Source organism: Xenopus tropicalis, chromosome 3, assembly GCF_000004195.4.
Source record: "Xenopus tropicalis strain Nigerian chromosome 3, UCB_Xtro_10.0, whole genome shotgun sequence".
NCBI classification, from domain to species: Eukaryota; Metazoa; Chordata; class Amphibia; order Anura; family Pipidae; genus Xenopus; species Xenopus tropicalis.
This window is the reverse complement of record NC_030679.2, coordinates 61,075,395-61,097,368: the sequence shown is the minus strand read 5'-3', so window position 1 is coordinate 61,097,368 and position 21,974 is coordinate 61,075,395. Positions and strand designations below refer to the sequence as shown.

Below are 21,974 nucleotides of genomic sequence, written 5' to 3'. Positions count from 1 at the left end.
ATTGCTTTTAGTGGTTTTATTCCATTTGATTTCAGTTGTTCTAGAAAGGTCCAGAGGTGCTAAGATTGTTCTGGTAGTTTCTATTGCCAAGGGTTAGGCTGATGCCACACGAGGCGTAGGGCTGATTTTTTCAGCAAGTGGAAAAACGCTTGCCGAAAATTCAGCCCTACGCCTGCTACTTGTTCCTGCACCCGAATGAATGGGATACGCTCGGGTGCAGGCACGTGTAGCCGATATACGCATGAAAACGCGAGACTTTGCATTCTCACGCGTTTTCATGCGTATATCGGCTACATGTGCCTGCACCCGAGCGTATCCCATTCATTCGGGTGCAGGCAAAAAAAAAGGGGTGCATAGAGTGCAGCCCCAATATTATGCATTTTCAGGTTTGGCGGCCATGTACTTATGTGCAACCAGACATAGGTATCGTTTTATTCAGGGGAACTTGCAGATTGATGGTTAGTAAGTTTTTGGTAGTTGCCATGGAGATTTTGGGGAGAAATCTAGGTTTTTTTATCTGGTTTTTCCTTGATTTCTGACCAAAGCGCTGACTTCTGCAAGGGACTGCGGCCACAATTTTCCATGTAGAAAGAGAAGAGTGGCGTCTCTGAATAGCTGAAGGTGTGCACTTTTCGTAAATATATAGATTGTGGGGGTTATCTCACAGGTAGGGGGGGTTAACACTGAAAAACTGCAGGTAGTGCACATAGAGCGCAGCCCCCAAAATTTCAACTGAAATTGCCCTTATGCATTGCCCCTGTTTGGGGGCATTTGGTGGCCACGTCTTTATGTGCACCCATACATATGGGGTATCGTTTTATTCAGGGGAACTTGCAAATTGAGGTTTAGTAAGTTTTTGGTAGTTGCCATGGAGATTTTGGGGAGAAATCTAGGTTTTTTATCTGGTTTTTCCTTGATTTCTGACCAAAATCTAGGTTTGTATCTGGTTTTTCCTTGATTTCTGACCAAAGCGCTGACTTCTGCAAGGGACTACGGCCACAATTTTCCATGTAGAAAGAGAAGAGTGGCGTCTCTGAATAGCTGAAGGTGTGCACTTTTCGTAAATATATAGATTGTGGGGGTTATCTCACAGGTAGGGGGGGTTAACACTGAAAAACTGCAGGTAGTGCACATAGAGCGCAGCCCCCAAAATTTCAACTGAAATTGCCCTTATGCATTGCCCCTGTTTGGGGGCATTTGGTGGCCACGTCTTTATGTGCACCCATACATATGGGGTATCGTTTTATTCAGGGGAACTTGCAGATTGATGGTTAGTAAGTTTTTGGTAGTTGCCATGGAGATTTTGGGGAGAAATCTAGGTTTGTATCTGGTTTTTCCTTGATTTCTGACCAAAGCGCTGACTTCTGCAAGGGACTGCGGCCACAATTTTCCATGTAGAAAGAGAAGAGTGGCGTCTCTGAATAGCTGAAGGTGTGCACTTTTCGTAAATATATAGATTGTGGGGGTTATCTCACAGGTAGGGGGGGTTAACACTGAAAAACTGCAGGTAGTGCACATAGAGCGCAGCCCCCAAAATTTCAACTGAAATTGCCCTTATGCATTGCCCCTGTTTGGGGGCATTTGGTGGCCACGTCTTTATGTGCACCCATACATATGGGGTATCGTTTTATTCAGGGGAACTTGCAGATTGATGGTTAGTAAGTTTTTGGTAGTTGCCATGGAGATTTTGGGGAGAAATCTAGGTTTGTATCTGGTTTTTCCTTGATTTCTGACCAAAGCGCTAACTTCTGCAAGGGACTGCGGCCACAATTTTCCATGTAGAAAGAGGAGAGTGGCGTCTCTGAATAGCTGAAGGTGTGCACTTTTCAGAAATATATAGTTTGCGGGGGTTATTTCACAGGTATGGGGGTGTTTAGACTAAATAACTGCAGATAGAGCACAGCCCCCCCTTATGCATTGCCCCTGTTTGGGGGCATTTGGTGGCCACGTCTTTATGTGCACCCATACATATGGGGTATCGTTTTATTCAGGGGAACTTGCAAATTGAGGTTTAGTAAGTTTTTGGTAGTTGCCATGGAGATTTTGGGGAGAAATCTAGGTTTTTATCTGGTTTTTCCTTGATTTCTGACCAAAATCTAGGGTTGTATCTGGTTTTTCCTTGATTTCTGACCAAAGCGCTGACTTCTGCAAGGGACTGCGGCCACAATTTTCCATGTAGAAAGAGAAGAGTGGCGTCTCTGAATAGCTGAAGGTGTGCACTTTTCGTAAATATATAGATTGTGGGGGTTATCTCACAGGTAGGGGGGGTTAACACTGAAAAACTGCAGGTAGTGCACATAGAGCGCAGCCCCCAAAATTTCAACTGAAATTGCCCTTATGCATTGCCCCTGTTTGGGGGCATTTGGTGGCCACGTCTTTATGTGCACCCATACATATGGGGTATCGTTTTATTCAGGGGAACTTGCAGATTGATGGTTAGTAAGTTTTTGGTAGTTGCCATGGAGATTTTGGGGAGAAATCTAGGTTTGTATCTGGTTTTTCCTTGATTTCTGACCAAAGCGCTAACTTCTGCAAGGGACTGCGGCCACAATTTTCCATGTAGAAAGAGGAGAGTGGCGTCTCTGAATAGCTGAAGGTGTGCACTTTTCAGAAATATATAGTTTGCGGGGGTTATTTCACAGGTATGGGGGTGTTTAGACTAAATAACTGCAGATAGAGCACAGCCCCCCCTTATGCATTGCCCCTGTTTGGGGGCATTTGGTGGCCACGTCTTTATGTGCACCCATACATATGGGGTATCGTTTTATTCAGGGGAACTTGCAAATTGAGGTTTAGTAAGTTTTTGGTAGTTGCCATGGAGATTTTGGGGAGAAATCTAGGTTTTTATCTGGTTTTTCCTTGATTTCTGACCAAAATCTAGGGTTGTATCTGGTTTTTCCTTGATTTCTGACCAAAGCGCTGACTTCTGCAAGGGACTGCGGCCACAATTTTCCATGTAGAAAGAGAAGAGTGGTGTCTCTGAATAGCTGAAGGTGTGCACTTTTCGTAAATATATAGATTGTGGGGGTATCTCACAGGTAGGGGGGGTTATCACTGAAAAACTGCAGGTAGTGCACATAGAGCGCAGCCCCCAAAATTTCAACTGAAATTCCCCTTATGCATTGCCCCTGTTTTGGGGCATTTGGTGGCCACGTCTTTATGTGCACCCATACATATGAGGTATCGTTTTATTCAGGGGAACTTGCAGATTGATGGTTAGTAAGTTTTTGGTAGTTGCCATGGAGATTTTGGGGAGAAATCTAGGTTTGTATCTAGTTTTTCCTTGATTTCTGACCAAAGCGCTAACTTCTGCAAGGGACTGCGGCCACAATTTTCCATGTAGAAAGAGAAGAGTGGTGTCTCTGAATAGCTGAAGGTGTGCACTTTTCGTAAATATATAGATTGTGGGGGTTATCTCACAGGTAGGGGGGGTTAACACTGAAAAACTGCAGGTAGTGCACATAGAGCGCAGCCCCCAAAATTTCAACTGAAATTGCTTTTATGCATTGCCCCTGTTTTGGGGCATTTGGTGGCCACGTCTTTATGTGCACCCATACATATGGGGTATCGTTTTATTCAGGGGAACTTGCAAATTGAGGTTTAGTAAGTTTTTGGTAGTTGCCATGGAGATTTTGGGGAGAAATCTAGGTTTTTATCTGGTTTTTCCTTGATTTCTGACCAAAATCTAGGGTTGTATCTGGTTTTTCCTTGATTTCTGACCAAAGCGCTGACTTCTGCAAGGGACTGCGGCCACAATTTTCCATGTAGAAAGAGAAGAGTGGTGTCTCTGAATAGCTGAAGGTGTGCACTTTTCGTAAATATATAGATTGTGGGGGTATCTCACAGGTAGGGGGGGTTATCACTGAAAAACTGCAGGTAGTGCACATAGAGCGCAGCCCCCAAAATTTCAACTGAAATTCCCCTTATGCATTGCCCCTGTTTTGGGGCATTTGGTGGCCACGTCTTTATGTGCACCCATACATATGGGGTATCGTTTTATTCAGGGGAACTTGCAGATTGATGGTTAGTAAGTTTTTGGTAGTTGCCATGGAGATTTTGGGGAGAAATCTAGGTTTGTATCTAGTTTTTCCTTGATTTCTGACCAAAGCGCTAACTTCTGCAAGGGACTGCGGCCACAATTTTCCATGTAGAAAGAGAAGAGTGGTGTCTCTGAATAGCTGAAGGTGTGCACATTTCGTAAATATATAGATTGTGGGGGTTATCTCACAGGTAGGGGGGGTTAACACTGAAAAACTGCAGGTAGTGCACATAGAGCGCAGCCCCCAAAATTTCAACTGAAATTGCCCTTATGCATTGCCCCTGTTTTGGGGCATTTGGTGGCCACGTCTTTATGTGCACCCATACATATGGGGTATCGTTTTATTCAGGGGAACTTGCAGATTGATGGTTAGTAAGTTTTTGGTAGTTGCCATGGAGATTTTGGGGAGAAATCTAGGTTTTTTATCTGGTTTTTCCTTGATTTCTGACCAAAGCGCTGACTTCTGCAAGGGACTGCGGCCACAATTTTCCATGTAGAAAGAGAAGAGTGGTGTCTCTGAATAGCTGAAGGTGTGCACTTTTCAGAAATATATAGTTTGTGGGGGTTATTTCACAGGTAGGGGGGGTTAACACTGAAAAACTGCAGGTAGTGCACATAGAGCGCAGCCCCCAAAATTTCAACTGAAATTGCCCTTATGCATTGCCCCTGTTTGGGGGCATTTGGTGGCCACGTCTTTATGTGCACCCATACATATGGGGTATCGTTTTATTCAGGGGAACTTGCAGATTGATGGTTAGTAAGTTTTTGGTAGTTGCCATGGAGATTTTGGGGAGAAATCTAGGTTTGTATCTGGTTTTTCCTTGATTTCTGACCAAAGCGCTAACTTCTGCAAGGGACTGCGGCCACAATTTTCCATGTAGAAAGAGGAGAGTGGCGTCTCTGAATAGCTGAAGGTGTGCACTTTTCAGAAATATATAGTTTGTGGGGGTTATTTCACAGGTAGGGGGGGTTAACACTGAAAAACTGCAGGAAGTGCACATAGAGCGCAGCCCCCACATTTTTAGCTGTAATTGCCCTTGTGCATTGCCCCTGCTTTGGAGTGTTTGGTGCCCATGTCTTTATGTGCACCCATACATATGGGGCATCATTTTATTCAGGAGAAGTTTGTCTTTCAAATATGCCTTTGCTAGAAAATTTTTATGAGATTTTTTTTTGTCAAATCCACATTTGATCATGCGTCCAAGTTTACGTTTTAGAAAAAAAAAAAAAATGTCATAAAAAGTTCCAAATTTCACAATGCACTGACAAAAGGTATTTGGCTTTTGAGTGAAAACTACATTGCACCTAGAAACCTGAAGGTCTGTAGTTTCTAAAGATACCAAACATGAGGGGATATTTTAGATTTACATATAAGTTATGCTGCATTAACTGTTACAAGCGCTTTTCTGCTTTGTTCTGGTGTGATATTGTACTAAGTATTGCCTTAGTTTGGGGGTTACTTCTGGACAGGAACTGTGGGGTACCACCACATATTTGGTATCGTTGGAATTGGGAGTATCAGGGCTTTTACAAACAATAAAAAAAAGTGAGTAAAATTAACTTTTCTATGGAAAAAAACCTCAAAATATACAGAAATTTTTCATAATTTTATTTTTTTTTTACATATTTCACCCAAAATACACATCATATCTCCAGAAAAGTTATAAAATTTGGTATGTATGTCGAAGCCCAATTAGTGACGAAAAAAACGATATATAATTTCCCTAGTTTCGTGGAGGTTTTCCTACCAAAAAACATTGTTAAAGTGAATGAGTACAAAATGCTTAAAAAACGTCTGGCACTGGGGGGAACCGAAATGACGAATTCGGCTGGCACTTAAAGGGTTAAAGTAATAAAAATATAATGCACTGTTGCCCTGCACTGGTAAAACTGGTGTGTTTGCTACAGTAACACTACTATAATTTATATAATAAGCTGCTGTGTAGCCATGGGGGCAGCCATTCAAGCTGGAAAAAAGGAGAAAAGGCACAGGTTACACAGCAGATAACAGATAAAACACTATTGTATTCTACAGAACTTATCTGTTATCTGCTATGTGCCTGTGCCTTTTCTCCTTTGAATGGCTGCCTCCATGGCTACATAGCAGCTTATTTATATAAATTATAGTAGACTTTCTGAAGTAAAACACAACTTTTACCAGTGCAGAGCAGCAGCACATTATATTTTAGTTACTTCAAATAACTTGCCCACCACAGATGCCAAACTTACAGGCCTATAATTGCCAGGCTGAGATCTTACTCCCTTTTTAAATATAGGAATGACATTCGCCTTCTTCCAATCCCTAGGTACCATACCTGATGAAAGAGAGTCTGAGAATATCAGAAACAAGGGCCACTGTAATTCTGACCCTAGCTCTCTCAGTACCCGAGGGTGTATTCCATCTGGCCCAGGTGCCTTGTTTACATTTATCTTGTGTAACCCTTTAAGCACCATATCCTGTGTCAACCACTGTGTTGTTGGAGCTGAGGCAACAGTGAAGCTATTGGGTGGGACTTGGCCCACTGGCTCCTCTACCGTATACACAGAAGAGAAGAACTGGTTAAGCACATCTGCCTTTTCTGTATCCGCTGTAACCATATTGTTATTATAACTCAATGGGGCCACACCCTCAACCTGCATCTTTTTACTATTAATATACTTAAAAAACTTTTTGGGGTTAGTCTTGGCCTCGGCCGCTCCTCATTTTCTATCTTTGCCTTCCGTAATGCTGTTTTACAACACTTGTTATAGTGTTTATATTCATTAAACGCAGCTACTGTCCTCTCTGACTTATATTTCTTAAAAGCTTTCCTTTTTTTCCCTATTAACTTCTTTACCTCAGTGTTAAGCCACATAGGGTGATTCTTAAAACTTCTACTTTTTCTTATTAATGGAATAAATTGAGAACAGTAATGATTTAATATAATTTTAAATGACAACCATTTCTGCTCTGTGTTTTTTTCAGGAAACATAATGCCCCAATCGCTGCCCTTAAGGAGCTAAAATTTGCCTTCCTAAAATTCATTGTCTTTGTTGCCCCCGTGTAAATTTGTTTCCTGCACCAAACATCAAATGAAATAACATTATGATCACTATTACCCAGGGGTTCAACCACTTGCACATTTGCTATACGTTCTGGGTCATTAGAGAACACTAGATCTAGTATAGCATGGTTCCTGGTTGGCTCCTCAACAACCTGTGACATAAAGTTGTCATGCAGCAAGTTTATAAACTTGTTCCCATTTACTGTCCTGGCAGTACTATGGCTCCAGTCAATATCAGGATAATTAAAATCCCCCATAACTATCACTTGCCCCAAACTAGCAGCCTTTTCTATTTGCAACAGGAGCTGGGCCTCCTCCTCACTTACATTAGGGGTCTATAGCATACCCCTACAATTAGTTTGGTAGATTCTTTAGTATCTGTGAGAAGCTCAACCCATAAGGATTCAGCTCCCTCTGTTACCCCCATCACTTCCTCTTTCATATTTGCTTTTAATTCTTGCTTAACGAACAGACACACTCCTCCTCCTTTTCTATTGCCCCTGTCCCTCCAAAACAATGTGTAACCCCCAATATTAACTGCCCAGTCATGAGACTCATTCAACCAAGTTTCAACAACACCAATCACATCATATTTCCGCTCCCACACCAGTACCTCCAGCTCTCCCATTTTACCAGTCAGACTCCTTGCATTGGTAAACATACATTTAATACTGGTATCAGCGTGAGAATGACGTGTATGGGCAACAAGTTATGGGCCTCCCTGTCTTTATCAGTATCCCGAAGCAAGTCTCCTCACCCATTTTCCCTTACTATCTATCCTGTCTACCACAGAATTTCCCGCTACACCCTCCCCCCCACTCCTAGTTTAAAATCTCCTCCAACCCTCTAGCCATCTTTTGCCCAAAGCAGCTGCCCCATCATCATTGAGGTGCAGCCCATCCCTGGCAAAGAGCCGATTGAGAAATCAGCCCAGTTCTCGAGAAACCCTGCACCAATCTCTCAGCCACACATTAATCTTCCTAAGCTCCCGCTGCCTTCTTAACGTTGCTCGTGGCACAGGTAATATCTCTGAGAAAATTACATTGGAAGTCCTTGCCCTCAACTCCTCGCCTAGCTTTTTAAAATCGTTCTTGAGGACTTCCCCCCCCTCCTCTAACTTTGTCACTGGTACCTATGTGTACCAAGACTGCCAGGTCTTCCCCAGCCCCTCCCAACAATTTGTCCCCTCGTTCCACCACATGCCGAACCCTAGCACCAGGCAAGCAACACACAGTTCGGCATGTAGGGTCTTTGCGACAAATTACTCTATCCACCTTTCTAATAATTGAATCCCCTACAACTATAGCCTGCCTTCCCTTCCTAGCACTATTCCCCCCACCTGTATTAGAGGTGCCGGCTCCCAGGGTGCTCTGAGAGTCAGCCCGCTCCATACATGCTAGCTCAGAGCTGTCTTCCCCAGCATCTTCACTTAAAGCGGCAAATCTGCTTGTTTGTACAAGCTGTGAACCAGCCCCCCTACCCTTGCGTCCCCTACTGCCCCTCTTAACTGTTACAAACCTGTCTCCCTCATTAACTTCCACTGTCCCTTCTCCATCCCCCACTACACCGGCCCCTGCCAGTGGTTGCTCAGTGAGCCTCCTGTTCTCCCCCATGTTTGCAGCTGCCCTCAGTGCTGCCAGTTCCCCCCTTAGATTCTTTCAAACCATCTGTCTTCCCGGTCCAAAATAAGCACATTACTGTCCTCAACAAAGTGTCCCTTTTACTTGAGAGAGACGTGTCTTGTCCTGAGGAGTTAGCCTTCCCATGTTGGGCCATTCACTTACACAGCGGTTATTTTGTTTCCCCAATGTATAAGGCTAAGCACTCCTCACTACACTGGATAACATAAGCCCACGTTACTTTTCATGTGGTTTGGTGTTGGGGCTTTAGGGTGCACCAACTTCTGTCTCAGGGTGTTTCTGAGTTTTAAAAAACACAAGAATGTGATGTTGTTGAAAAGTCTACTGTTCCATCAACATATGGGATGACTATATTGCTTAGCTTGGCCTGCAATGCTTCAAGTTGCCTGCTTGAATCACTAATCAGAATGCACACTAAAATCTGACTCAATGTTCAGCTTCCAGTACACGTTTGGGTCACTGACTACTTCAGTGATTCAAGTTCTGGGTAGTACACCCTATGGGGCAGATTTACTAATCCACGAATACAAATCACGAATGGGAAAAATTCGGATTGGAAACGAAAATGTCTGAAGATTGCAAATATCCCGAAAATGCTTACGAAAAAATCGTATTACTCATGATAATATCGTATTGGTGATTCGAAAGTCACGAAATTTTCGTACTGACCATTGTAAACAGCAACAGAGCCTTTCCGAATTTTTCGCGCAGCCGCGAAAAAAACGGTGAGAATACGCTCGGAGCGTTCGTGTCTTAGTGAATATCCCCCTATGTGTGTGCCCAAAATTCACCAATATCTTGCTGATCACCCCACAGGTTAATTTGGATGAGCTCTAACTGGAATGGAATGTACCCACCTTTATGAATCACAGGATTTAATAGCTAATGTAAGAGTGTGTATTTTGTTATCAGTTGTTTATATTTGCTTTATGGGCTAACACAATCTGTTATACTGAACCTGCTTTGTCAAACACAGACAAATTGGCCCCTGCCTCCTGTGGCATAGATTACATCCTGAATTCAGTAGGAACTGGCAGAAGGCATCAACAAGGTTGCTTGAAGAAGAAGCAAATCAAGTCAATTGAACGCTTCCAACCAAACCCTTTTTACACTGGTGTGTTCAGTGAGTTAGTATACAATTCTCTATTGTACCAGCTCTAATGAATGTTAGTGCACCCTGACAGCATTGCTGGACATTATAAAGGCAGGACACACGAGAAACTATTCTAATTTATAGAATGCTATTTTAGAACATTTAAAAAAGTACATAAACACTATCTAAGCTTGCATAACACTGTGAGCCTAAGGGGTAGCTGGGAAATGCTTCATACATGTAACCATAAAGACAAGGGTTGACAAACACTGCAGTTATGAAGAAAAGACACAACAGGATGAATGCAGAGAATCTTTTAATATCTTTTAAAATAAATCTTTTAAAAGTTATTAGTTTTATATGAACACGTTAAAATATTGCTTATTGCTTAACCCAAAATATTACATAAATATGTTTTAAAGCATTAGTAAGATTGGCATAACATATATTAAAACAATTGAAATTTAAAAGCAGTGCAAAGGAAAAGAGATAATAGGAACAGGACAGTAGGATGACACAGGCCCTGTGTCATTGTTGTATTCAGTATCTTGGGCTACTGGTCTGGCCCTTTACTACCAATTAGCTTGTGGATAAATTCATGCACATAGCACCAAACAAGGCTACACATGTTTTTAAATAAACATCTTTTGATCTAGATGTGTGATATCTAAGAGTAGGGTAACCAGCAAACCATCAAAAAGTGCAATTGGCACTTGGTTTGTATTTGCAAAGTTGCTGTTCTTTAGTATTATAATAAAAGTAGATGATGCTGAGCCTTAGGTTGGCCTTGAAAAAATGTTAATCACCTTTGTTTTATCAGATATATGTTTGACTTTGGAATCTGGCATGCAAAAATGCTAATCACCAAAGCCTGAAGGAGAATGTGTGCATATTTAAGCACAAAGAAAGGCTAATGTACAAATGTAAACAGCTTTGGAAAAGTTCAATAAAAAAAATCTTAACAAGCCAAAGAACAGTTGCCTTACATACACTGCATTACTAAATTAAAGGCCACATAAACAAAGCAAATACTTTACGGTATTATGTTTAATACTCTTATTTCCATATTATGCACATAAGTGAGTACATAAAATAACTGTATGCTGTTCTTCTAACTGCACTGCTGTGGGTCACACTGAAATTTCCTGTGTAGTCAACATAGGCAAAGTGATCTTCAGTTCCACTTTCACTATCACCATCTGTGTATACACAGTCTGCACATTCAAGGCCAACTCTAACTTTTTCATTATTCACTCTTACATTACCTTTGCTCAGCCTGTAACCTGGAATGAAATAATCCAATAAAAGAACCACTTTCTTAAGCAATTATAAGCATGTAGAACCAAGATGAAGTATGTTATGTGGCAGACTGGTATATTTGAAAGGGAAGAAACTACTGTACATTTTGTGTTTAAAGGGGATCCAAACCCAAAAAAAATTGATTGATGTAAAACATTTTCAGAAGTTCCTGAGATATTTGCAGTTTAAACTGCTAATGCAAAGCTTTTAGCTTAACTGAAGGTGGCCATACACGCACCGATATTATCGTACGAAACCTCGTTTTGTACGATAATCGGTGCGTGTATGGCATGTCAGCGAGCCGACCGATATCGCAGGAAGCTGCTGAAATCGGTCGGCTCGCCGATCGGCCAAGTTAGAAAATTTTGATCGGGCGCCATAGAAGGCGCCTGACCAAAATTCTCCCTTCAGAGCTGAATCGGCAGAAGGAGGTAGAAATCCTATTGTTTCTACCTCCTTACCTGCCGATTCAGCCCTGAATGGTGTGTGGCGGATCTGACGATGTTTCGTGCGACCGACGGTCGTACGAAACATCGTGAGATCGCCACGTGTATGGCCAGCTTAAGAGTCAACAAGCCTATGTCCCTTTAAATGTAAACAGAGAGCAAACAAGACTTACAATCAATAGTTGCAAAGGGTGGACAATAGTTGTAATCCCCTGTAAAACAGCAAACAATATTAATTCATTCATTTACAAAGATAGTTATTTGCCCATCTAGTTCATAATGTTTATTACCCCAACTGAAACTGTAAAAAAAAGAGTTAAAACCTGAAACCTTAAACTTGAATTTCTCTCTCTCATATCTTTTTATACATAACTTTTCAGTCCCCAGCTGACAGTTAGTTATTCACAGTAACCGCTACTATTGTTTTTATACCGCTCTATTTTGTAGTCTTTTTTTCTTCCAGTGCATAACAGGGAGGCTGATTTATCAAAATTTGAGAAAGAAAGCATGGAAAAGAACTGCAAACACACATGTGCAACCTTTTTCCTCTAATGCTTATTTAAGACTCAAACAGTCAAGTTCACATGTTTTTGAAGAAAAAAAGTTGCACACCAGTGTAACTCGTTGTTCTGTTCAGTCTCAATGGGGCTGAAAATCCCAAATGTTTTAATGATCTGGGAAAATAAAATAGCTCACCACTTTATATATAACCTAATTATTAAGGCTTCATTAACTTCCTTTTACCCTTATGACCTACCAATCACTGTCAATGTAAATTAATCTTTACATAACATTCAAGACTTCTTCATATCTTATCCTCAGTCTACTTAGCCCTATTTTCCTTTCTTTAATGATAAACTGCACAACAACTCAGCAATCATTGCAAATTCAGCACCTAATCCAGCCCACCACACAACTTATGCTTCTCATGCTTCCTTTCTCCCTTTTTATCACCATTTTTTAACATTACCCCCCAAATGTTGTTGGACTACAATTTTCATCATTATTCTATAATGATTACACAATATGTAATCTAGGGACATCTGTCAGCCCTCCTAACATCTGGAATCACTCTGTATTTATATACACAAAAATACATTGTGTTTTATTTATATATTCCTATAGCTACAAAATATTTTGTACTAAATCTAATTTGAAAACATAGGAATAAAAATAGATTCATGTTATATCTGAAATATAAAAATAGAACTTAAAAAATAAGCCACTGTATATAGAAAATATACCATAGTTTTCATCTCGCGATGGATTACCTGTAGTAAAATAAAACTGAAAAGTAAGTTCATATTATAGATTTTTAATGAAACATTTTAAAATATAATAAAACAGGCCCATTAACAATCTTTTCCTACTGGTTGGAGACCCAATTTTCTACATTGCTACTATCTTTGAACATAAGGACTTCAATAGTGAAGGAAGTATTGAAGTCTGTTTGTGGATTGGCCATGCATAGACTTTCTATGGGAAACTGTAGTTACTTGAGGAACTCTTAGTTATATAACTGTTAAAATGCAAACTGATAAAATTTTCAGAAAATGGCATCCCTGAATTCAAAATTCCCATGCCTGCTTAAACTATTGCTGTATTGCCTGCAGGTAAAGCAGAAACATCACAATAAGTATCAATAATCATTATCACAGCTACATTTTAGTTAAGGAGCAGTACTCTGTCCAGTAGAAATAATATTTTCCCCTTCTTTGTTTTGCCAGTCCTGCTGACTTAAGTAATAGCTAATAAAACTGGGACTCCTTTTTGAGAGTAGCCTGTGCTTGTGAAGAGACATCATCTGTTTAAGGATGCTTTGTTCTGTTCAGAAGAGCCTCAAGTTAAAGTAACATGGCTGTTAACTTTGCTGATTTGGTTAGCAAGAAATGCTATGAATTGGACAATCCTGATCTGTGATTATACATTTATTAATGCATATATAGTAATATTTAAACAGAGACATTTTTGATGCCTCTTAAAAAAACAAGATAGCACTACAAGTTTAAACTCAACACGGAGATCAGAGATCCAGAGTTTCTTTTAATTTTGGTCTTACTTTGCTTCCTCAAAACTATTGACACAACCAAAAACCAGAAGAATCGGTTCAGAAAAAGTCCATATAAGCTTACCACTGATCATCATGGGTCTGGGTGCAGAAACCCCAGACCTTCAGCAGAGGGAGTACACACAGAATTACTGTTTGCTTGTTTGTGTAATTCTGTCAAAACTATTGAGCCAACCAAAAAACTTTAATGAACAAAACATATACTACCTGTTTATCATAGAACTGTAATATGATAGCAAACTTTTTTGCAATAATTTTGCTTCATTTTAATGTCTATATTGTTTTATTAAAATTAATGAAATCCATTCTGCCACTTTTAACTGTTTGATATGTGAAAAAACAATATTTCTTTCTTACTGTTCAAGATGGAAAATATAAAAAATAACGTTTAGTATCTTGTTGACAATAGTCAACCCTGGAGTCTTTTTTGTGTTTGTTTTTGAACGTGTCTTTTTAGTCTTTCTCCCAGAAGACAGGCTAGATTTTTACTGCTGCTATTATGGTTTACCTTTCCTCTTCATCTTTTAAAGGAGAAGCCCCCCCCCCAGTAATTGTAATCACTTACCTGATACCTTGGCCAGTAAGCAGAAATCTGCATCTCTTCCTGCTTCTGTCTTTGTTATTATTATTAACATTTATTTATAAAGCGCCAACATATTCCGCAGCGCTGTACAATAAGTCTTCTCATGTAGTGCACATGTGCAGTAGACTAAAGAGCCAAACTGTATTTTTCACTTTACTGCGCAGTTGTCCCCAGGATTTTGAAGGGAAAAAAGGGAGGAAAGGGATTGCTTGCAAGTGCCCTGGGATGGTAGAGTTTACTGGCAAGAAGAGAACTGGCCCGAGGTATTAGGTACAGTAAGTGGTTATTATCAACATAGTTCCTAACGTTTGGCACCCCCTCAGTTACTTAAAGGACAAGGAAAGGCTAAGTCATTTGGGGGTGCCAAAATGTTAGGCACCCCCAAGTGACTTTAATTGCTTACCTTGTACCCCTAGCTCGTGCCCCTGTTAGGAGAAAACAGCACCAGCCTGAGGTACCTGCAGCGAGCGCTTCCTCCTTCCTGCTTCATTTTGCCGGGAGCCCACGACCGGTGCATGCGCAGTAGAGTGAAAAGCCGACTTCTCTGTTAAAGCATGAGATACAGGAAGGAGGAAGCGCTGCAGCTACCCCGAGCTGGTGCTGTTCTCTCTGAACAGGGGCACCAGCCCAGGGTACAAGGTAGGCAATTTAAGTCACTTGGGGGTGCCTAACATTTTGGCACCCCCAAGTGACTTTGCCTTTCCTTCTCCTTTAATCTTTTCTTCTCATTTAATTTATAAAGCAACTCCCTGTTCTGTAACTTCAACGGTACCTCAAAATAGTTTTCATTATAAAGTTCACATTATAAAATGTAGAGCTGTGTAAAACAGTTACAAGTTGTCTTAAAATACTCACTGTCTACCTTGTACTAATAGTTAATTTAAGGGTGTCCTTTTATGAATCTGCAATGAAGCTAGGATAACAAAAGTTAACATACTGTACACATACATAAACTGATTCTTACCACATGAAGCCACATTGCATTTTTCCCCTCCACATTTAGAACATTTCACACCCAGTATGAAAGGGACTTGTCCCAGCAAATTTCCACTATAAAAATAAAAAAGTGATTCAGGAATCATGGAAAATCTTGTATCAAAATGAATCTCGTGTGCGACTCAACTCACTAAAGTTTCAACACTTAAAAGAAAATAAAGCATATGAAACTACTATTTTTAAGATACTTTATTCCTAAACCATTAAAATTATTATTGCACTGCAATATTTATCTCTTCATCCTATTATTGGGTTAAAATTCAGACAGCAATATCTTGGCACACTGGAATAAAAATTGTGAGAAAATACAATTCATCTATGCTAATTCTCTTTATTATACTTTATTTATATAGCACCAACATATTCTACAGCGTTTTAACTGAGATAATAGATAAGAAGTTTAACACCTAGTAGGATTTGTGCATAAACAACATTGTGTATACTATCTTTATTATCTTTAAAGGAGCAGTTCAGTGTAAAAATTAAATTGGATAAAATAGACTGCGCAAAATAAAAAATATTTGCAATATAGTTAGGCAAAAATGTAATCTATAAGGGCTGGAGCAGGCAGATGTCTAACATAATAGCCAGAACTCTACTTCCTCCTTTACACCTCTAAGCTGTTAGCAGTCAGCAACCAATCAGTGACTTGAGGGGGGCCATATGGGACATAACTGTTCAGTTAGTTTGCATTTGAATCTGCCCTGCATGCTCACAAACTAACAGAACAGTTATGTCCCATGTGCCCCCCCCTAAAGTCACTGACTAACTAAGAGTTTAGAGAGCCGAAACCAGGAATACTTGCTGTCTGTCCTCGACCACCAGCTATTTTTCAGATAACACAGCATACCTCAACATGGCCTGTTCCTGCTGTTTGCTTTATCATTGCCTCTCTTTGTACTTGTAAAGGGATACTGTCATGATTTTTATGGTATAGTTTTTATTACTATATTACACTGTTCACATTACAAATAATTTAATCTACCATTTACTATGTTATCTTTTAACCAATAAATGTATTTTTAGCTGAATATTGGTGTGTAGGCAGCCATCTCAGTGCATTGTGCCTGAGTCTGAGCTTTCAGAAGGAGCCAGCACTACACATTAGAATTGCTTTCAGATAAGCTATTGTTTCTCCTACTCAATATAACTAAAGGAGTCATAAACTGGACTTGGATTTTTACTATTGAGTGCTATTCTCATAGCAAACATTTTTAGCAATGCAGCTGTCAGGGAGCTGCAATCTTGCTACCTTCCCATTGTTCTTGTTTAAATTCACAAATTTAATATTAAAAATGTGTTTGCTCTTTTGAAAAACTGATTTCAATGCAGGATTCTGTTGGAGAAGATCTATTAATGATGTGTTTTGTATAAAACATGTTTTTCTGTTTGCTGATAACTTACCGTGGTCCATAAGTGCAAGAGACTACATAAGCAACCTTATGTGCACAGTATGCAGCTCCGCAACCTACTTTGTAAGTATTTGCCCAAACAATCTAGAAATAAAGAAAGTACGGCTTTAGAAACAGCTTAGAATAAAACTGCACCAAAAGTACACCATAGTCTGGTAGCCCTGGATATATGGAAAGCAAAGGTAACTTCACTGTTTTATATAAAGTAAAAAAAAGTGGGGGAAAGCAGTCCAAGCAAGCTCATTTAGAGGCCAAAACTAGAAAGCATCAGCACCAGCTGCACACATGTAGCCTTGTCTGTAAACGGTTAGTACAAATTGTTTTTGTGCTACTGTCCAGAACAGTTCACAAAGAGCAGATTGTGAGATTAAGGGGCACATTTACCAATCCACGAACGTCCGAAAAGCGTCCGAATGCGTTTTTTTCGTAATGATCGGTACTGTGCGACTTTTTCGCGAATTGTCACAACTTTTTCGAACTCTCAATACGAAAGTTGCGACAATCCGCGAAATTCGTAATGGCTATGAAAAAGTCGCGACAATTCACAAAAGTTATAATGGCAATGAAAAAGTCGCGACAATTCTCGAAAGTCATAATGGCAATGAAAAAGTCGCGACAATTCACAAAATTTGTAATGGCTATGGAAAAAGTCGCAACAATTCGCGCAAGTCGTACCGGTTACGAAAAAGTCGTGACAATTTACGGGAAAGTCGTAACGGCGACGAAAAAATCGCAAAAAATACGAAAAAGTCGCAAAATGTTCGTTTTCCAATCCGAATTTTTCTCATTCGGATTCGTGGATTAGTAAATCAGCCCCTATGTGTAACTGGGTTTGAAAAGTATGTATGTGTATAATATTTTCCATGTGCTTTACTATTTGTTTTATGAAGTAATGGCCTATCTTGTGTGCATACATGAGAGGCTTAGTTTTTACAGGTTGGGCCATGAAACATCTTATAGAGCCACTGACCAGATGGAACTCTACAGAAGGCAGGTAAAATGTTGCCAGGAAAGTGATTCTTTAACCAAATATTTTCAAGTTTGTCTAGTCTATTAAACCATATATTTCACGCACTTCATTACTGTTAATGTAATTTATATTTTGAATGTGCTCTCAGCAAATTAATAAAGAAGTGGAAAGATGGCATGCAACAGTTTATTTAGTGTGTAGTATGCAGACCATAAGATATGCAGGTTACATATACCCCAAATCTTACCTGAGTAAAATGGCTACAGTCTTTACCAGGCTGACATGAATTATTTTTCAAATCATAGAAGTTCCCTTCAAGTCCCCAATTCGTAACTATTTTAAATATGTCAATGGATGGACCCATGTAAAGGTTTTCTCCAATCTGTTTAAATCTGGGATAGATGCTTTCTTTGTTTAGGTGTGGGTTTGGTACTTTTTTACAATTAATAGTCCATGCCTGTGCAAGTTTTGCCAATCCTACATCCCATGACTGAAAAAGAAACAGAAAAAAACAGTTAGTACCACTGAATAGTTCTATATTATCCTTATTGATTAGTTCCAAACTATTCATAGATATTTTCATAATGGCAACAATACAAACTTGTATCACAGAACTATATCAAAAACAGAGGTGACATTACACAAACCATTACTAGTATGAGTCTCCCTGCACCCACCAATATGAAGATACTAGTGGAGCAGGGGCAGCCACAGCCTGCTTTTAAAGGAACAGTTCAGTGTAAAAATGAAACTGGGTAAAACAGATAGACTGCACAAAATAAAAATATTTCAAATATAATTAGTTAGGCAAAAATGTAATCTATAAGGGCTGGCAAAATTTAAAAATGTAGTTGCGGCATGGCGGCACGCCGCCCCTAAATTTCTGCTGGCCTAGGCCTGGGCCTTTGTGGCCTCTCCACAAATCTGGGCCTGAGTGCATGCACAGTAGAGTAAAAAGGCTGCCTTTATGCATTACGGTGCATGCATGTGCCAGACCAGAACAAAGGTAAGAAGGAAGGATCCAAAGAATTGGCAACAAGGAGCTTCTACAGAAATACCCTGGGCCAGTGCAGTTTTTAGCAAACAGGAGCAGCGTCCCAGGGTATCAGGTAAGTCGTGGTTATAATGAGAGTGGGGGATACCCAACATTTTGGCACCCCCAGTAATTATACCTTTAGTTCTCTTTTAAGCAGTAACAGTATAAGGACACCAAACAAAACTGTAGCTTTCTACTACAACACACCAACCTTTTCCTTAGTGATGACATTACACAGAGACATGGAGCAGAGGCCCTCAGGGACCCATTTGAAATATTTTTTTTAAATAAATTATTTTTGTTCAGACAGGAACCCATGGATCATGCTACCACCTGTCTGCAGGCTTTAGATGGAAAGTGATGGCTTGCTATGCTAAAACATTTATATTCTACTATCTCATTCAAACCACTGCCTGGTTGCGTAGGTAAACAAAACCCTAGCAATGAAATAGCCGCTGAAATCCCAAACTGGACAGATGATGAACAAAAAGGTAAATGACTGAAAAAAAAACACAAAAAATGAAAACCAATTGCAAACTGTCTCACAATATCAATGTCTACATCCTACTAAATGTTAGTTTAAAGGTTAAAAAGCCATTTTCCATTGTTCTGCTATTTGTCAGTGTGCATAACTGACACAAAGCTTCAGGGAGATGACAGAGAGGGGTAACAGGGCACTGCTCTTTTTTGCACCTCCTTGATGCTTTATGTCAGCTGCTTACACATTTGCAGTTGACACAGAGCAAAGGAAAAGCAAATAGCAGTAACAAATAAGTCTAAAGCTGTCTAAAGTGGGTGTGTGACTTTGGTACCTGACTAGGGACCAAATCATTTATTTTGTATGGACTAGGCGCCACTGTGTCCTGGAAGGCTTGATGAACAGGATAGATCACTGCATGGTGAGGGTGGAAATTAGATGTCCTTTGCAAAAGTGTAAAATGCCATTTGAAAGTGATTGTTCATACTATTATTATAGGCAAAATTGGGAGTCAGCAAAGTGAGATCTATATGAGCATTGCCTTTAGCAGCTGGCAGTGGCAGACAGCAAATAATGAATGCTAGGCTAGATATGGATAAGCTTTTCTAAAGAGTTGTCTTTTAGAAGACCACTAAAAGGCAGAGTGATTAGGAGAAAATGTGACAGAATATGAAATGGCTTGAGAATGTGACAGAGAAGGGGTGCAGCTCTAGCAAAGTCTTACTGTACATGTGTGTATGGAAAAAAGATCTTTCCAGGCCAACTGCTTGCTTGCACAGAAAATCATTTTTATGTGAGAAAAAATTGCAGGGTGCACCATTTTCCTTTCAGTAGCTAAAGTAGTGCAGTCTATTGGGTTTAGTATTTTCTGACAGGGTATTTTTTCGACAGGTCATGCAAAATACAGGATTATGTATACCCAATCGTTATTACCTGGCAAGGGGGTGATTTTTAGTTTATGGGAAATTGCCTACAAAATTGGCAGGAGTGAGAGAATCGGATGTGCTTACCAGGTATATGGGAAATCAATTACAAACTGCCAGGGCGGGAAAAAGAGAGAGGAAACAATCACGTGGATAAGTTGCCAGCTATACTGTCCCTCACACTTGGATCATTTGTCGCCAATTAACACACTGCAGATTTGTAGTGTGGCACAGTATGCAGAGATGGGATATATTCTCACCATGTGTAGCATGTTCGCTGCTTGTTTCCCAAATTCATTCCGAATGTCATTGTGTGCGTTCACAAGATCTGTGACAAAACGTTCATTGTTGTATGCGGGCGTGGGATCTAGCTGCCGTGCACCGCAAACACTAACAACCAACATGAGCTGCGGCAGCCACATCTTCCAAATCAGTCCACTATTTGGAAAATTACCTCAGCTGGTACTTTGCAAAATGTTGGAACTTGCCTTGCGCTGCCAAAAATCACCACTAGGTGCCTCCCTGAACGTGACATTTCTAGCACAACCCTATACACCTTACCTCATAAAACCCCACATAATGTGTCCACATAGCATTGCTAATTACAAACAAAAGCACATTTCAGAAATTGATGTTTTATGCATAGCCTCTGTGTTGTATAAGTAACTGTAAATTTGCTGATTACAATCTGAATGTAAAATGTATTGCAGAAGACATCATACTTGTCATGAGACGTGCCAAGCCACATTTATATAGTAAATAATGTAGTAAAATATAAGGATATTATAAGTCACCGAGGAGTTCTATGACCATATAAAGGTATGAGGCTGAAGGCTTTTTGTACAGGTTGTGGAACTTTGAAGTGATTTCTTATATCCTCCTGTTTTCAGTGCATTCCTACTATTATGTTAGACATCTGTTCACCCCAGCCTTTATAGATTACATTTATGGCTAACTACAGAAAACATTTTTTATTTTGCACAGCTTATTTTACCCAGTTTCATTTTTACACTGAACTGTTCCTTTTAAGGAGAAGGAAGGGGGGTGCCCAGAAATAAGTCACTTACCTGATACCCAGGGCTGATGCTGCTGTTAGCAGAAAACTGCATTGGCCCACACTGGTGTAACTAAAAACCCTCATGCACCTGCCTGCTGACTGCCATGGTCCAAGCCCCACCCTGTCCCCAAGCCTGAGGTATTTCTAAAGAAGTTAATTTGCTATGATCTTCTTATGCTTGTGTTCTTGGGCAAGTGCATGCACGGTAGAGTAAAAAGGCTGCCTTTATGCATTACTGTGCATGCATGTGCCAAACCAGAACAAATGTAAGAAGGAAGGATCCAAAGAATTGGCAACAAGGAGCTTCTACAGAAATACCCTGGGCCAGTGCAGTTTTTAACAAACAGGAGCAGCGTCCCAGGGTATCAGGTAATTTGTGGTTATAATGAGAGGGGGGATGCCTAACATATAGGCACCCCCAGTGATTATACCTTTAGTTTTCTTTTAAGCAGCAACAGTATAAGGACCCCAAACAAAACCGTAGCTTTCTACTACAGCACACCAACCTTTTCCTCAGTGATGACATTACACAGAGACATGGAGCAGAGGCCCTCAGGGACCCATTTGAAATATTTTTTTTTTAAATAAATTATTTTTGTTCAGACAGGAACCCATGGATCATGCACCTGTCTCCAGGCTTTAGATGGAAAGTGATGGCTTGCTATGCTAAAACATATATATATTCTACTATCTCATTCAAACCACTGCCTGATTGCGTAGGTAAGGCTGATGCCACATGCGGCGTAGGGCTGATTTTTGACAATGACTTTGCATTCTCTCGCGTTTTCGTGCGTATATCGGCTACATGTGCCTGCACCCGAGCGTATCCCATTCATTCGGGTGCAGGCACAAGTAGCAGGCGTAGGGCTGAATTTTCGGCAAGCGTTTTT

The 21,974-nt window shown here is 40.2% G+C and overlaps 1 protein-coding gene across 1 annotated transcript; it reads right to left on the bottom strand.

Annotated features, from left to right (window-relative positions):
- Window positions 1–10,115: 10,115 nt before the first annotated feature.
- LOC100490275 (GLIPR1-like protein 1) lies at window positions 10,116–20,556 on the bottom strand. Its single transcript, XM_031898929.1, has 7 exons — window positions 20,288–20,556; window positions 17,838–18,080; window positions 16,613–16,704; window positions 15,177–15,262; window positions 12,806–12,832; window positions 11,735–11,773; window positions 10,116–11,099 (listed from the first exon to the last, which is right to left on the bottom strand). Exons 1-7 carry the CDS (start codon window positions 20,447–20,449, stop codon window positions 10,873–10,875), a joined length of 876 nt encoding a protein of 291 aa, XP_031754789.1. The 5' UTR covers window positions 20,450–20,556; the 3' UTR covers window positions 10,116–10,872.
- Window positions 20,557–21,974: the final 1,418 nt, after the last annotated feature.

What these genes read in the sequence shown, in the direction of transcription:
- LOC100490275 (XM_031898929.1), bottom strand. Translation starts at nt 20,449, where the DNA reads ATGTGGCTGCCGCAGCTCATGTTGGTTGTTAGTGTTTGCGGTGCACGG. An exon ending in ATCGCGAGATGAAAACTATG is followed by an intron (nt 11,774 to 12,805) that starts GTATATTTTCTA and finishes GCTGTTTTACAG; the next exon opens with GGGATTACAACTATTGTCCA. An exon ending in ACCCTTTGCAACTATTGATT is followed by an intron (nt 11,100 to 11,734) that starts GTAAGTCTTGTT and finishes ATTTCATTCCAG; the next exon opens with GTTACAGGCTGAGCAAAGGT.